This window comes from Cebidichthys violaceus, unplaced genomic scaffold, assembly GCF_023349555.1.
Source record: "Cebidichthys violaceus isolate CVI_PGR_0920_01 unplaced genomic scaffold, fCebVio1.0.p SCAF_87, whole genome shotgun sequence".
Taxonomy (NCBI): domain Eukaryota; kingdom Metazoa; phylum Chordata; class Actinopteri; order Perciformes; family Stichaeidae; genus Cebidichthys; species Cebidichthys violaceus.
This window is the reverse complement of record NW_027176972.1, coordinates 554,035-570,011: the sequence shown is the minus strand read 5'-3', so window position 1 is coordinate 570,011 and position 15,977 is coordinate 554,035. Positions and strand designations below refer to the sequence as shown.

General features: G+C 43.5%; 2 protein-coding genes across 2 annotated transcripts; both read right to left on the bottom strand.

Annotated features, from left to right (window-relative positions):
* Positions 1-1,494: 1,494 nt before the first annotated feature.
* On the bottom strand, positions 1,495-7,494 carry cnn2 (calponin 2). Its single transcript, XM_068702633.1, is given in 8 exon segments — positions 1,495-2,883; positions 3,015-3,161; positions 3,911-4,027; positions 4,148-4,285; positions 4,750-4,816; positions 4,904-5,025; positions 7,338-7,363; positions 7,366-7,494. Coding segments are annotated over 8 exon segments (948 nt in total). The 5' UTR covers positions 7,391-7,494; the 3' UTR covers positions 1,495-2,577.
* A 4,062-nt stretch (positions 7,495-11,556) lies between these two features.
* Positions 11,557-15,734, bottom strand: crsp7 (cofactor required for Sp1 transcriptional activation, subunit 7). The gene is made up of 3 exons (XM_068702650.1): positions 15,389-15,734; positions 14,337-14,411; positions 11,557-14,236 (listed from the first exon to the last, which is right to left on the bottom strand). The coding sequence occupies exons 1-3, from the start codon at positions 15,458-15,460 to the stop codon at positions 12,518-12,520; spliced, it is 1,866 nt and encodes a 621-aa protein (XP_068558751.1). The 5' UTR covers positions 15,461-15,734; the 3' UTR covers positions 11,557-12,517.
* Positions 15,735-15,977: the final 243 nt, after the last annotated feature.

Genomic DNA, 15,977 nt, shown 5'->3' with positions numbered 1-15,977 from the left:
TCCCCTTTTTGTATTATATTGTCGAGTACTGTAGCTGCACAGCGTTAGTTCTACTTATCAAGAGGAAGGAAACTAAAACTAAACAGGGCAAAAATACAGACATGCAGCTTAATAACTCAAGAAAAGAAGAACGGTGGAAAGTACATTCAAGTACTATACTTGTGTAGTCTACAATTTGGATGTACTTTACTTTAGTATTTGCATTTGATGCCACTTTATACTTCTATTCCACTACATTAACTGGTGGATAACGCCTACACTTATCCCTCTCCAGTATATTTTAATTATATTTTGAACGATTAAGTACATTTAGCTGATTATCCATCTTTACTTTTACTTAAATCAAACTTTGACTGCTTGTAAATTGAGTATTTTTGTACTTAAAGTATGTAAATACTTCTTCCACCGCTGTGACTAATTAGTATAGATGTATTTAAGTACTGGGACCTCACTTACAGTAAGTATTCCCATTTTAAGAGAAACCGCCACATAAACATTGTACTTATAACACATAAATTAATGGCTCCTTAAACACATGTACTGGTACTGATTTTGTACTTTATTTTATCCTCACTGTTAGAGTATTTTTACATGAACATATTTAACCCTTCGCTTTAAAAGGATTCATCCCAACATCACCTTGAGCTAAATCCACCCGAGTGGAACTGGACATGTCATCCTGTTGGGTCCTACAGGAACTTCTTCTGTGGTATCGAGCCGTTCATAGAGCTTTGGTTGAATTCCTACCTGCCTCCCCTTTAATAATAATAATCTGTCTTGTGCCCAATGTATAAATTAATCAATCTAATCTCGGACACCTCAAAGCCTGGACACTTAAAACTAAAAAGCTGTGTAGGGTTAGACACCTTGGAGTTTCTTTTGCCCTTTAAACCAACGCTTTAGAAACAAACCTTCTGTCTGCTCTGAGTTATTCGTGCGCAGTAATGTAGTGCAGTGAGTTCTGAGGTAGCTTCATAACCCTTTCGGTTTTATTATCTCTTGTTATCTTTTGTCATCTCAGTAATTATCAAATACTAAAATCTTTCGGCGCAGACTGAAGACCCACCTCTTCAGGAAGTGCTACCCTGAGCCTTTCACTTAGCACTTATTGTTTTCATACTAGCTTGTTGCACTTATTGTATTCGTATTACTTATAGCACTAACTGTTCTTCTTGTTTCTGTACTTTGGCTCTGAGTTATGCTCTGCTTCATGCTCTTAGATGCTTGTTTGGAAAAGAAGATGTACTTATGACTTCTGGTGACTAGTAGTTCTTTTGATTACCAATGTTGATGCACTTATTGTAAGTCGCTTTGGATAAAAGCGTCTGCTAAACGACTGTAATGTAAAAGTCACTGATAAATATTGATTCTTCCGTTCAAACTGATGATTGTGCATTACTGTTTGTTTTTTTTAGCAGAGAGCTAAACTACGACTGACTGACGTACGTTGAGTGAATAAATATCAGTATTACTACAAACCAAATCAACACATGATAATGAATACACATCTTTATTACACCGTATTCACAAAAAACAACCAATTCTCAATTCAAAACATTTCTTTTATCCACTGGATGGATTATTCCAGAGGAAAAAAAGAATAGTCCAAAACCAAACGTTATTCAGATTCAAGGTAAAAAAACAAAAACAACAACCCCCATTCATATCCCAAAATATGCATAAATAATCATCTAAAATGATCACATACAAGTGTGTGATTGGTTTCCATATCAACCAATATTTAAGGCTTATTCACTGACAATAAAGAATCCAGTATTCTTGCTTGGAATGTTCAAAACTTCACTCGTGTTTTTGTAACCCCTCCCCCGCCGTCTCCAGTCCAAAGAAAACAGCTTCAGTTGGACTCGTTATGCAAACAAAGGACACATTTCCTCTGTTAAAAAAAGAAAAGAAAAGAAATGAGTGAAAGAAAAGACAAAACTAGTCAAAATAAAACATATATTGTGTTCCCACATCTGTCTGAACAACCAAACGTGCTCACTACTGTTCGTCAATGAATACTGAGGGGATGAAGAAGATACTGAAGCAACAAAACACATTTACAGGAATTATGTTCATACAGATAAAACAGAAGCATGGATGTGTTTTGATCAAAACAGGATGCACGTTCTTTAACACTTTAAAAACTCCCTAATGTGTCACTTTTAGTTTCTGTTGCTCTTACAAAAACCTAGGAATCTCCCTTAATGTAACTAATGAGTCAGCACAAAACAAAACAAACAGGGAAGAAGAGAATAGTTGAGCTTTGGCACAGTATCAACGATCCCTGGGATAGAAAACTAGCTAAGCCAAAAAAAAAAAAAAAAAAATGATTGGCTTTTGTGGTCACTTTAAATACAAAAATACAGTTCATCATGATATGTGTAACATGGCTTCAGGGGCAAGGAAACAATTTCATACTAAAAGAAAAAAAAAAAAAAAAAAAAGGATATGACCCCAAAAAAAAGAAAGGGCGCAACATCCTGTGAGCCTTGAGGGTTCCTTTCTGCAGAACATGCCTCCTTTAGACGGACATCTCTTTCCCTTCCTCAGCTCCTTCCCTTCCCTTCCTTCCTTCTAGTAATCCGTCCCGTCTTCTTGGTACACCTGCTCTTCTTCCTGGTAACCTTGGTAACCCTCGTCTTGCAATTCCGGGATATATTCCCGGGCGACGGCGGCCCCGTTCTGGTCCTCCGCCACCTCTCCGGCTTTGGGACAGTACTTGGCGTCGTAGATCTGCCGGCCCAGGCCAAAGTTCTGGCCGCTCTGGTTGGCTCCCTGGCTGTAGCCCATCTGTAGAGACATGGTGCTGTTGTCGCACTTGTCCGTGCCCAGCTTCTGGTCGTAGATGGCACGTCTTGTCCCTGGAGCCGTCATCCCGGCCTGTGGACCAAGAAAACAAGGATCGCAAGTCTTAAAAAACCCCAGCAATAAACAGTATAAAAGACGGTCCAGAAGTCTAAACGTGGCACTAGTTTATAGTAGCAGATGCCCTGAGGTGCATGTTGCGGTACCTGGCTCGCCCCTTTGTTGGTTCCCATCTGCAGGCTGATGGTGGTGTTGTCCATGGGGGACAAGATCTGAACTTTGGGGTCATATAAGTGCCTCCTGGTGCCGTATGCGTTCATACCCGCCTGACTGGCGCACTTGTTGGTCCCCATCTGAAGACAGAAGCGCCACAATAAAATTATCGTAAAGTTCGACTTCAATCCACTTGCGCAACCACAAACAGTGGCTACATGTTGCACAAAAAAAGCAACAAGAATGCGAGTGACTCTTACGTAATCATGACACTCGGCAAACATAAACTTCAGTGTCAGTCAGCTGCGACATACTCAAATGTTGTTTCACCGACTAGGTGCCGAGACGCATCTTAGCGACAGACGATAACAAAACAAAAGAGTTGGAACAAAGAGCAGCATTTAGTCTGAAGTAGGCCGGGCTCGACGGGAGACCGCGACAGGTTTCCAATAAGTCTGGACACATTCAGCAGCCGAAGAGCCTCACCTCCGTCAGATTCAGCCAAAATATGAAAATTGATAAGCTGCAACTGCTTTCAGTCACGTCAAAAAAAAACCACGCTTTTCTTTTATTGACAACCTGTGAGTGAACGACGGCCCCTTCAAGTATAAATGTCAGACCTGCACCAACATTAGTGTCATGTGACCGCCGACTGTAAATAAAAGCTGCGCGTCCGTTTTGTGGTTTAAATGAAGGTTAAGAGAGTTTCAGATCTAAGACTGAACTGCTGCCAACTCATTTTAAACCCTGCTGCTCACCCAGGAATCTCCAAAAATTAAACACACACACACACACACACACACACACACACACACACACACACACACACACACACACACACACACACACACACACACACACACACACACACACACACACACACACACACCTGTAGGCCGATGACGCACTGCCCTGCCCTCATCTTCTCCTCGTCAAACATCCTCTCCTGCTTGTCGGCGTACTTCACCCCGATGTCCACCCGTGACTGGCAGCCCCGGGTCTTTGCCTGAGAGAGAGAGAGAAGATGTGTAGATGGTTGTTGTAATAATAATATAATAATTCAGCTTTCCATGACAGATGAAAAGAGGTAGAGGTCACTCCCACCCGCTGTCGTCAGAGGACTCACCATGCTAGCGAGTGCGAGCAGCGTTGTCTGGACCTGCGTCATGTTGCCGTTCTCAAACAGGTCGTTGGCCTCGAAGATATCGTGAGGCTTCAGGCCAAAATTTGTGGTGGCTTTGATGAAGTTTGTCAGGTTCTCCAACTAAAAAGAACACACACACACACACACACACACACACACACACACACACACACACACACACACACACACACACACACACACACACACACACACACACACACACACACACACACACACACACACACACACACAAATTAAAAAAAACAAGATCAACAACAACAACGTGAGTGCAGGACTTTAGAATGACGGAGGTGCGATTGGAGCCGGGTTTCATGTCCTCTCATTAACAAGAAGCAGTCCTGTAGCTGTGAAAACATTCAGCCGGTCTCAAGTGAGGGAGCAGAGGCAGTAAAAAAAAAAAAAAACAACAACACACACAAGCGTCATCATGACCGAGCGTGATTCAGCGCACAGACATCCTAACTGGTAGAAAACACGACAGCAATTTAAAAAAAAAAAAAAAAAAAAAAAAGTTCAGCCGCTCCCTCACCTGCTTAAAAAACATGTGTCATCAAGTAACTCACCTGATGCCAGTTCAGCGCCGACTGGTTGATCTTTTTCACAGAGCCCGGGGCCAGCTGATTGATGAGGCTGCAAGGAGAAAAATACTCATCAAATAAAATCATAATAATATGATGGATGATGGCGGCGTAACGGGTGATCTGGATCTCTGCTTACGTGCACAAAATGACGCCACTCTTCAGGCCCTTCTGGAAGTCGGGGCCGATGGCGGCGCCCGTGATGTCTTCGATCCAGACCCTCAGCTCCTCCTCCTTCTGAGCGTCATACTTCTGTGCGATCTGGTCGGGCGGAGAGGTCAAAAAAGGTCACAAATGCATCCATAAGATAACCTTCATGCTCTTTAGGATTTAGTAGATTTCACTAAGATACCAAAAAAAAAACTGAGCTTTCATCCACGACATGTTAATTATGTGTCCATTAAAGTTTATTATGACTGCATGCGATCAGGTTCATGGTGACCCGTGAAGTTCACTTTGCCTCAGTGCAGCAGTGTGCTACGTCTACAGAGGGGCTGTGTCTTTTTTTAGCCCTTATAAAGAAAAGGTGACATTGACACACACACACACACTGACACACACACACATCCTGTTTGGTAAGCTGCTAAATTCGCCACTGAAACACAGGAAGGCCGGGGCTGAAAGTGTCAGGGAGGGGTGAGATTTAAGGCGCGTAATAATGCGGCACAAAGATTGACTTTCTTGTGAAGGGAATCACTGTTGAGGTGTCAAGATTTATTTTAATGACAGAAATGTGAGAAACATGCTACGCAAGCTCTGAAAGAAGCCATTCAGGGAGACCCTCTACGGTCACGCAATAACAGCTAAGAGCGGCGTGTGACAAACTGTAGTGTATAGATTTCTGTCTCCCCCAGTGAAGGATAATAAGGTGTTGACTGAGCGCCGTGCAAACCCACAATCAGCAAACAATCTCCCTCTGTCCCGAGAAGCTGAACCAGAGTTTACCCCCCCCCCCCCCCCCTCCCCTCCCCTGTACATAGAAGCCGCTGCACTCTGCTCACAGCTGGTTGTACTCTTAAGGAATGTCTGTCTACTAATTACATTTTCCTTCATTCGGTTATTATCCCTAAAAGGAAAAACATTTTAATTACCCACAAAGGGTCAAGCTGAACTCAAGGAATTCACCCCACAGTTGTTGGACAAGAGCTGAATGAATGAATTGATCCAATGAATGAATGAATGAATACAGACCGTTGCTTAAAACTAGAAAATCAGAAGTTAAAAGGGGGGGCTAGGAGGTGTTTGCCTCACATTTTTATAACGGCAGAGACTACGTCACCGATGACAGGAAATACCACTTAAATTATCTCTCCACCCTCCTCCTCCTCCCCCTCCTCCTCCCTTCAAGGACAGCACTGGTAACAGAGGAAATCTACATGTTTTCTTTCTGTCCACCACTTGTTGTCCTGTGGAGATTTAAAGGGGGGGGAGGACATGACCTTTTCTCTCCTATACAAGCAAGGGCAGAGCCTAGGAATGCAGATTAATATTTTAAAAACAACATTCAGCTGAAGGAGCGTTAAAGAAAACACTGACACCGAACAGAGAGCAGAGTCAGGAAAAAAAACTTTATGGGAAATGAAATGAGCCCCAGATAACAGGCAGTGCCCTTGTGCACGAGTTACAGGCCGTATTAAGAGGCAACAGCACGTGTTTAAAAGGGAAAGTCCCCCCCCCCCCCCTTATACAGCGGCTCAGTGTGAGACACAACAACGTGGTGAGGAAAGTAATCTCCAGCATCAGTCCCGGTATGTTGAGTGGTGCGCAGGCAGGTCAAAATAAACAAGGCCGGCACTCACAGAAAAGTTACACATTACCACAGAGCGGGGTCATTTTGGAGGCCGTTTGGTTTGTGTCCATTGTCAACACAAGAACTCATTACACCCCCCCAACAAAAAAAAATAAAAATAAAAAAGCAAAGCTCCTGCGCTGTGATTGGAGCAAAAGAAACGTTTTATCAAGAGATGCAGCGAGACACCTTACCGCAAGGAGGGGAGAAGGAAACTATGCATGCAGTTAAAAATAAGCACTTAAAAAAAAAAAAAAAAAAAAAAAAGGACAAGACAAGGTGGATCGTCAGGATGGACGACTAACAAACGCGGGACTAATACACGAACCCGGGTCACGACGACGGGCTGCACGAGCAATAGAACACTCTGGAAACGAGGGTAACCGTTTTTTGCCACAACGACATTCTTCTTTGCCAAGAGGGACAACGCCCATAGTCCGATTTTAACTTTGTCTCGTGCAAGGACAAAAAAAAAAAAAAAGACAACAACAATATTCTAGTTTAAGACGTATAACTCAGGGTGAATATACACGTTTGCAAATAGTGTTCGCACTGAAGTTAAGTTTTTGTGAAAGTTTATAAAGTCCGTGTATCCTGTAAATACACTGTTAAAATCTCTGACATGTTTTTTTTCTCCCCCAACAACGAACCTACTTCTAAATACCTGACAGTGGCACGCAGATCAAAATGGAGGCCAGGTGAAAAAGAGCACAATGAGAGGATGATGGGAAGAAAGTTCAGCGCAAATAACTTTTTGTATTATGATAAAAGAAAGAATAGTTACCTTGTTTTTTATCTCCGCTGATAATCGAAGGAAGGGCCTTTGTTAAAAGACATTGTCAAAGAGTTGTGAGTTTTCTATTGCAAAGTACAAAGATAGACAGCTACTTGAGGATAAATACGGCGCTGAATGATCTTCAACTTTCTCTGCCAATGAAACCTCGAAGTGAACTAAATACTTCCTTTCTTTTTTAACGGCCGCCAATTAGAGCGATCCCACGGTTTCTATCAAAGAGCGTCGATGCAACGAGTCAAGATAGTTCCCTGCTGGTAGAGCGTCAGAGGACTTCTAGCGCGCGAAAACGGAGAAGCGCGTACTAATGAGTGGGCGGAACCTCTCAGTGTCCTTAATTATCAACATGCTATCTTATGCTAGCATTAATATCAACACAAGGCATATTAATTCCATTTTAATATGATTACTTTACTCAACGTGGTTGTTGAAATTATGTAATAACTTATTATATTTTAGTGTATTCATTTTTTATAGGTATTTTCAATGTTTAAAGACACTATACATTATAAATAAGAAAAGGGTCCCGTTCATATTCTATATAACTATATCAGTGTTGACAGTTAAGGCTTTAAAACAGTAGTTTGACCTCCATGTTGGGCAATTAAATTACTTTGTACGAGTACAAAATTAGAAATAAAAAGTGCATCACACACCAGCTGCCTCGTGGAAAGTAGTGTCCTTTGTCTCACACGAATGTATGTCCCACACACAGTGTCCATGTCATGCAGACAAAGGACGTATAATGAAGATGAAACAGGAAGTGCCAGCAACCACAACTTAATCACAGCTGCACATTAATTCACGGTATAAACGTGTACGTTTTACTTTCATCAATCACGGAAGTACACCGACACGACTCCTCTTGCCTCTCTAAACTCTTTGCTCGTGCGCTTCGTTAATCGATCCTAGACTCCACCTTTTCTCCTTCTCTTCCTCAGATCGCGATTGACATCAAAAACTCCTTATATGGAAGGAAACTTCCCCAAATTCCTGAGTGGTGGGAGTGCTCCACCGGACCCCTCCCTGCATACCAGACGTGCAGCGGACTAGACACATTGTCGCACTTTTTTTTTTTTGAGTCACTGTCGAAAAGTTAAAAAGTTTACGAGCTACTGGGGTGACGTAATGTCGGCGCTATGTGGCTTTCGATAACAGATACAGCTTCGCTCCACACGCGAGGACTCTCTAAATCTGCTCTAGAAGTAATGTCAGATTTACAACAGTTCACTCGGCAGCATTGCTTCCTTCTTTATATATATATATATATATATAATATAATATATATTAATGACGCAGTGCGTAACTTCACTGGACCGAGAGTTTGACAGAACAGGAGGTTTTACTTTGTCTTCTTTCAGTTCCACAACGAAACGAGTCTGATTTGCACCACTTCGCCTTTTCTGGAATTGAAAAGCAATATTGTTCAAATGGAACAGCGCTTCAAAATGCATGTCCTGGTACAGGAACATACTGTTAAAAAAAGATGCAATCGTCAGGTATTTTACAGTGTAACCTTATAGTTTGATCCTGGAGAAAAAAATATAATAAAATGAACGAAAAGAAAGAGTTCCACCAGCATATTTCTTTCTAAAAGGGAGACGCGTACCAAGCTGTTTTTCCAGACCAGCCATAGTCTAGTTATGGACAATAAGGCTGCTGGTAAAGATTAACATTAGACTACTGGCCAGTCAGGAAAATGACAAAGATGCAGCTGTCAGCTCTTAAAACGCACCTTTTGCTCCAGCTGCTCTGCTTCATGGTGCATTCAGTTACTTTTCTTACACCTGAACTAATTAGTGTTGAGCGTCATCGTGATTTAAAAAGCAGCTGTGAGGTTTGGGGAGCTACTGATTGAGAGGTTCCATGCTGACAATGAACCGCTGAAAGCATGTCGTACATATCAAATCACACATAGATGTATTGTATCGTCTACAAAGTGCTGATCTACAGGATGATCAAAATGAGAAGTGAAAACCATTGCTGCGATTAATCTGCCGACAGCAGTGTGCTGTATATAATTTACTAAAGTGGAAATGAGTAGTTGATTAATTTATTGACAGAACATGAATCAGCAATTTTTTTTTTAAATATTCTTTTCAGCCACTTTTCAAGCAAAAACAAACTCTTTAAACTTGAGATTTTGCCGTTTTTTCTTCGTCATATATGACAGTGAATTTATTATCTTTGTGTTTTTTGTATTGAAAAGCAAGTTGAAAACATCCAAATAGAGCCATTCTTTGAAATCTTATAGACGAACCAATTAATTTAGGTCAGCGAGAAATCATCAGCCCACTAATACATAATGACAATATAAGCCCCAACATCAACCAATCATGAAATCATTTTTGATTTATTGGCATTGCGCAACCTCCGCCTGACGCAGTGTTACCTGTACTACTCATCAGCTCCAGGACAAGACGCAGCAACTAGCAATGACGTGAGCCCAGGTGTGTCTACTACCCAGTCTCACTATTACAGCTGTGATCCTGAGGATGCGCGCGGCAGGTGATGACATCACGCAGGTGTGCAGAGGACTGATTCATGAGTACGAGAGTAAACGCGGTCGCTCATCCCGACACCTGTGATGAGATTACGTCAGCTCACTGAATCACGGCGTGGAGTGACGTAGTTATGAGACCCCCCCCCCCCCCCCCAAACATATATAGAGACTCTCACGAGGCCACTTCTTTACTGCTGGTGTTGACCAGGAGGACAAAGTAAGTATCTAGTATGATTCTATTATTTAAAAATAGAGGGCCATGTATTCTTTGTGGGTTTTGAGAAACAAGAAGTCTTGATGAACACATTTCCACTGAACTGAAGTTACTCATCCGGCCCCAAACTGATGCAGACAAATGGACCTTTCACACCCCCACATGGACGAACTGCGCAATTACAGCGTAATGCAACTTCCGACAGTGGAGTTCAAAACGGGAAGAGCTCAGACTGACCATTTAGTTTCAAATGGGTCAACATGGTCTACGGTTGTTGAACACACCGGCGCCGTAAAAAGACCAACGAGTCAGTCGACCGGGCTTGAAGATTTAGATCATTTTTATTTTCAAACAATGGAGAGATGTTAAACACTGAACAAAGAAAGATGCCCCAGTCAAAACTCCAGAAAACAGATTTCTCATCAACCAGTTGTAGCACTTTTCCTTTATTGCCAGCTGCGTTGTTGTTGTCGTTGTCGTTGTGCAGTTTTCTCATTGTCTGCAGCTTCACCCTCTCTGGATCAGTGTGTACAAAAAGTAACAGAAAAACGGTGCATATACCGGCGTCGTATCGATCCGGGGACTTTGCAATTCTCGCAACTCCCAAAAACTCCACGGACAGGCGTGATTTATGCGGAAGCAAATCCAGATTTACCATTTTTTAACCAAAGGCACATTGGTAGGGATGAATGACTGAAAGAATGAAAAGACAAGAGGCTGCGCAGAAGCCAATCTTAATTTAAGTCATGTGAGAAAAAGAAAAAAAAAAATAATCAGGTAGTGACTGATGAGTATAAAGGGAAATAAAAAAAAAAAAAAAAAAAAAAGGTAAGCGTTAGTTGGTACGTGGAAAACACCCAAAATATCCGACGCACACAGCTTTCTCTCATTTTATGTTCACTGAAAAGAAATGCTCCTCAGACGGCATTCCTAGACGGTTTCCAAACTGCTGCAGAAATCTTTTGAATGAGTCTTAAACTCTGAGTAAACTGCGGGAGCATCAGTCACTACTCACATTTGAATTCAGTCAAGTGACGAAATGACCAACAGGTTGTCAACGTATGAACAAAGAACAAAGTGCATCGGAGGTGTCGATCCCGTACATTCACTAAGGCCGTTTAACTCACAAAGACACTGTGATGGAACTCCAGAAGGCAAACGACATCTAAAGGAAACAACGCGAGTCCCAGGATTCAAACGTCTCCTCGATTTAGTCTCTAAATGAAATTATGGATCATTTGATATCTTAAGCTTTTTTTTGGGGGGGGGGGGGGGGGGGGGGGGGATTTGTGTAGAATCTTTTGATTAATATTCATATTAAATAAACACTGCATTATTCTTTTTGATTAAACCAGTGTTAAAACAAATCATTTTTTTCTGAGTAAATGTTCTTATTGAGAGCTGAGATACATACAGGAGCTGGTGTGTGAGAGAGAGAGAGAGAGAGAGAGGAGAGAGAGAGAGAGAGAGAGAGAGAGAGAGAGAGAGAGAGAGAGAGAGAGAGAGAGAGAGAGAGAGAGAGAGAGAGAGAGAGAGAGAGAGGATGGAGTATGGAGTATGGAGTATGGAATGTTAATGACCAAATGCAAAAAAACAAACATTTGTATGCCCCTTTAACATCGACGATGAGACTGACAGCATTGTGACGCCAACAGGAAAAACTAAAAAAAAACAAATAACAGATCTACTGGATCGTCTGAACGAACGTCCCACAAATGAACCGGTCAAAAATAAATAAGATGTATACAGGATAAGAAATTTATAATTTACTCTTTATATCTCACATAAAGCTTCTTGTAACTGCCCAAATATGATCCGGTATTTTCATACTCCGGACACGTTTGGCTCTACCTGTGCTAGATGAACTGTTATGGACACCGTACTGGGCACCGACACGGCGGTCTGGACAGGACGGCTAAACCCCGGCCTTTCCTCAAATGCAAACCCTAGATTGTAAACTAGACAGGTCTAAAGAAAAACAGAAAAAAGAAAACGGTATCATCCCAGTGAGACTGAAATAGAGGTACGATTCAGAACATGGAACATTCACATCATAACGCCATTTCCGGTTGTCCTGGGATGATTCTGTCCTCTTTCTCGCCGTCAGTGTTGGGATCAGCACACTGCAACTAGGGCCTCGTCGTTCCTGTGGCTTTCAGTTTGAAAAATACAACAGAAACAGCCCTTGGTATTACAAACTTAACTATTCTTTTAATCTTGACTTTTTTTTTTTTTTTTTTTTTAAACCAAAATGTAATTAGATTATCACAGAAAGAGGAGGCATGGGGGGGGGGGGGGGGGGGGGGAGGGGGGAGGGGAGGGAGGGAGTTTAGCAGACCTGGCTTCCGCCAAACTCACAGTGGACAAAAAAAAAAATCACAAAGTATCTTGTCTCTTTGGGGAGACGAAAGAAAAAAGGAGCGGAGAAAGACAGCAAACCTTCCCAAAACCCCCTCAGTCTAGGCAAACGTATGGCAGGATGTTCAATTTGCTCTCGTCCCCGTGCGGGTCCAATGATATGCACTCTGTCCAATCATACCAGGTGCCCTTGGTGTCATTACAACCGTTCACCCCGGGCCAGCGCTGCGTGTGAATCCGGTCCAGGTCCCCGTCCGTCACCTCCCGACTCAAACCCGGTAAATCCCCTACTGAGCTGTCCGTCTGCAGAACGTGGATCTTCCGCGAGTCCTTGATCTCCTGTTCTTCCCTTTTCAGATACTCCGACATGAAAAAGTGTGCGCTGTGGGCCTGGACCCCAGAGGAGGTGAGCACGTTACTCTGAAGGTTCAAGTAGGACTGGATGATTTCATTTCTGGACAGTTCCTTCCAGTTCGTTTGATGGAAAGGATTAGGGCCGGGACCCGGGGCCGAGGTTGGGACAGGGGCTAGAACTGGGGCCGGGACCGGGGTCGGAGCAGCGGGCCGTTGTACAGTGCTTTCAGTTCTCTGCCTGGACTCAGCAAGGTCGGGAGTGGAGGCCTCCTCTGTTTGAGAAGGCTCTCTATGTACCAGATGTTTGATCTGACCTGTGACAGGATCAAATGTTAACCTGCGTTCTTTTAACCGCACAGGTTTAGTCGTGTCCTCTATTTTCTGGCCATCTAGGTTGACAGAGTAGTCTCTTGACCTGTACTTCCTCCTTTTATGCTCCGAGTTGGGAACCGTTGTCCCGTCCGCGTTCTCGGACACGGCCCCCTCAGACGTCGGTCTGTGTAGTTCCGAGTTGTGTTGCAGATGAGAGGGTGAAGGGGAGACCGATGGGGATTCCAGTGTTGAAGATACGTCTTGCGGTGGACAATAAGAGGGGACTTCTGACGAACTGGTCCAGTGCATTGAAGACCTGTGAGAAGAGTTTGGCAGCTTGTCAGCGGATGATGCTTGGGCTGGGGAGGACACGGGCTGGGACAAAGACAAGGGGGAGTCCGTAGAGGAAGGGCTGGGGATAGGGGTTCCTTTTGGTGCGTATGCTGAAGAGCGTTTGTTCACCGTTTCTTGCTTCATGCTCCTTGGACTGGAGGTGAGGCCACGGGGACTTTTGGCTTGATAATACCCCCCTCCACCACCTCCTTCCTCCAGTCTGGTCTGTTGCTGCATCACGGCAACCTTAATCATAGAGGAAGTGCTAGGTAGTTTGGCCACTCCGGGGGAGCTAGGACGAGGCTTGACCGCATTAACCGGAATTCTGTTGATTTTATCGTTATCGAGGTGCTCTATCCGAGATCTGTCGGGAGACGAGACGACGACGGCGACTTGCTGGTCGGGCAGGGCGTCAGGACTGCCTGCAATCCCATTGGTGGGCGGTGGGGAAACCGAGACGTCAAACGAAGACATCTTGGAGATTTTTTCCGGTAAGTGCACTCCACTGTCCCTGTGCTCTGCCCGGCGTTTGCGGCTGCTTGATTTCTCCGCTTTCGGCGAGTATGTGTTGTGAACGTCGTTTCTGATTTTGACTTCAGGGACACCCTTCCCGGACACAGAAATGTCAGGAGGAGAGGCATCTGTTCTGCAGGGATGAGAACTGCCATTGGTAGAGCCAGGGGCACTGGCAGCCACAGCTGGCCCAGGTTCAATCAGCTTTTGCCATGCCCTTAAGAGTTTCTTAGCACGCTTGGCAAGATCTTCATTCTTGGTCTTCTTCCTTACATCATTGATCAATTTTCCGAGTCGAGTTTCCTACATTAAAAAAAATAAATAAATGCTGGAGAGTTTAGAAACACATACGGCAATATAATTCAACGAGATGTAGTAGTTCACGTATAATCAACTGTGTTACCTCAAGTGCTTCTTTGGTGATAGGATACTTTTCAAGACCGGAAATTACTTCCATTACAGCCACCATATTGCATATCTGCAAGGGAGGACAAACAAACATTTGGTATTACTTCACCTGCACATCTGCTCGGGGAAAGCAAATGGTATAGTGGTAGCCTAATGTCACTGTTAAATGAAAATGTTAGTCACAGTCCTGATGAAGACAACGCAAATGAATGGACACACACACGGTTAACAAAGTCATTTTTTAATGTCGTAGCTAGAAAAAAACGCTATTGAATAGAGCCTGCAACGTGTGTTGAGTATGGGTGCAAGTTAGCTTAGGTAACATTAGCTTGTCTGTATGCTTCAAATCGACGTTGAAAAGTAACGATGGCAAAGTGTCAACTCAAAAATACTTCACCATTGCAAACTTTCAAACAAAAGTATACCATTAGAGCAAAAACTTGAAGCAAAAAGCGCTAAACTTTAATTTGAAGCGAGTTTCTTATTGTGTCAAAAAGTCCAACCAGCGGTTCAGTGTCGGCAAATTTATGTTAGCTAATTTGGCTATCGCTAGCATTTAGGCTAACTAACTTGAGGAAGGGTCCGACTATTTCCTAAAACGTAACATAGCTATTTAAGCTAAGAGTTGCTTAGCTACCTGCCACACTTCAGTAACAATAAAGTAATGGCGGTGAGACGGTCTACAACCAAAACCCCGGACAATTAGCAGGACACACAGATCATTTCAGAGGGAAGGGTAAGGCACACGCACACATTATAGTATATCAAGCCATACTCTAAATCCGCCTTAGCGTTACGGCTAGAAGCTAACATGCTACATGCACCAGCTAACACCAGACTGGTGTCTAACCAAGCTTCTGCTAAGTTAGCTTGCGAGCTGTCAAACCGTGAGCACAGCGACAGTCACTCGACAGGTCAAACGCATTTCGTTTAAAAACAACAACTAAATAGTTAAATGACAGCTAATGTTCGAACTGCCTTGTGTAGTTTGCCAGAGTTCAGGTAAACAAGCTAACGTTAGCTTCCTAGCCGGCTAGCTTCACTCACATTGCTGTGACTGTCGACGGCCTGCAGCAGCCGGTCCCTCATCTGCTGCGGGGTAGCCGAGACCGTTGTCATTGCCTGTTCGGTGCGATCCGGAGGATGGAGGGAGGAATCCTCCAAAATGAAAACCTGGTGACAATGGTGCCTCAAAAGCCGCTGCGGTGACACGTCGGGCGTCCGAACGGCATTATTTTTTCAGTCGCCTGTGAGGTAGACGGCTCAGATGTTCTCACATGGAGAAATGTGTGTTCAGTGTTGACCGTTGGCTGCTGCCTGATGGGCGCTCTAGCAACTCACTACCAGCTGCTGGATCTCTCAACGGCCTCCTGCTGCATGCTGGGATACGATGTGTGCGCTCTGACGTCTGCACGTAACCAAGTAAACATCCCCGCCGTTCCACCTACACTCTCTAGAGTACCATTGATGCGTTAAGGGTTTACTCCACACGGCTTCTTTGTTGATGTCCTCCTGATCTGCTGTTATATACACTATAGCATATGTCGGTGGTATGTAGCCTATGAAAATGAGTTTCAAATGAGTTATTTCATCAGAGCAATAGTCCAAAATGGGTGTAAAGCAGAGGAAAAAACAG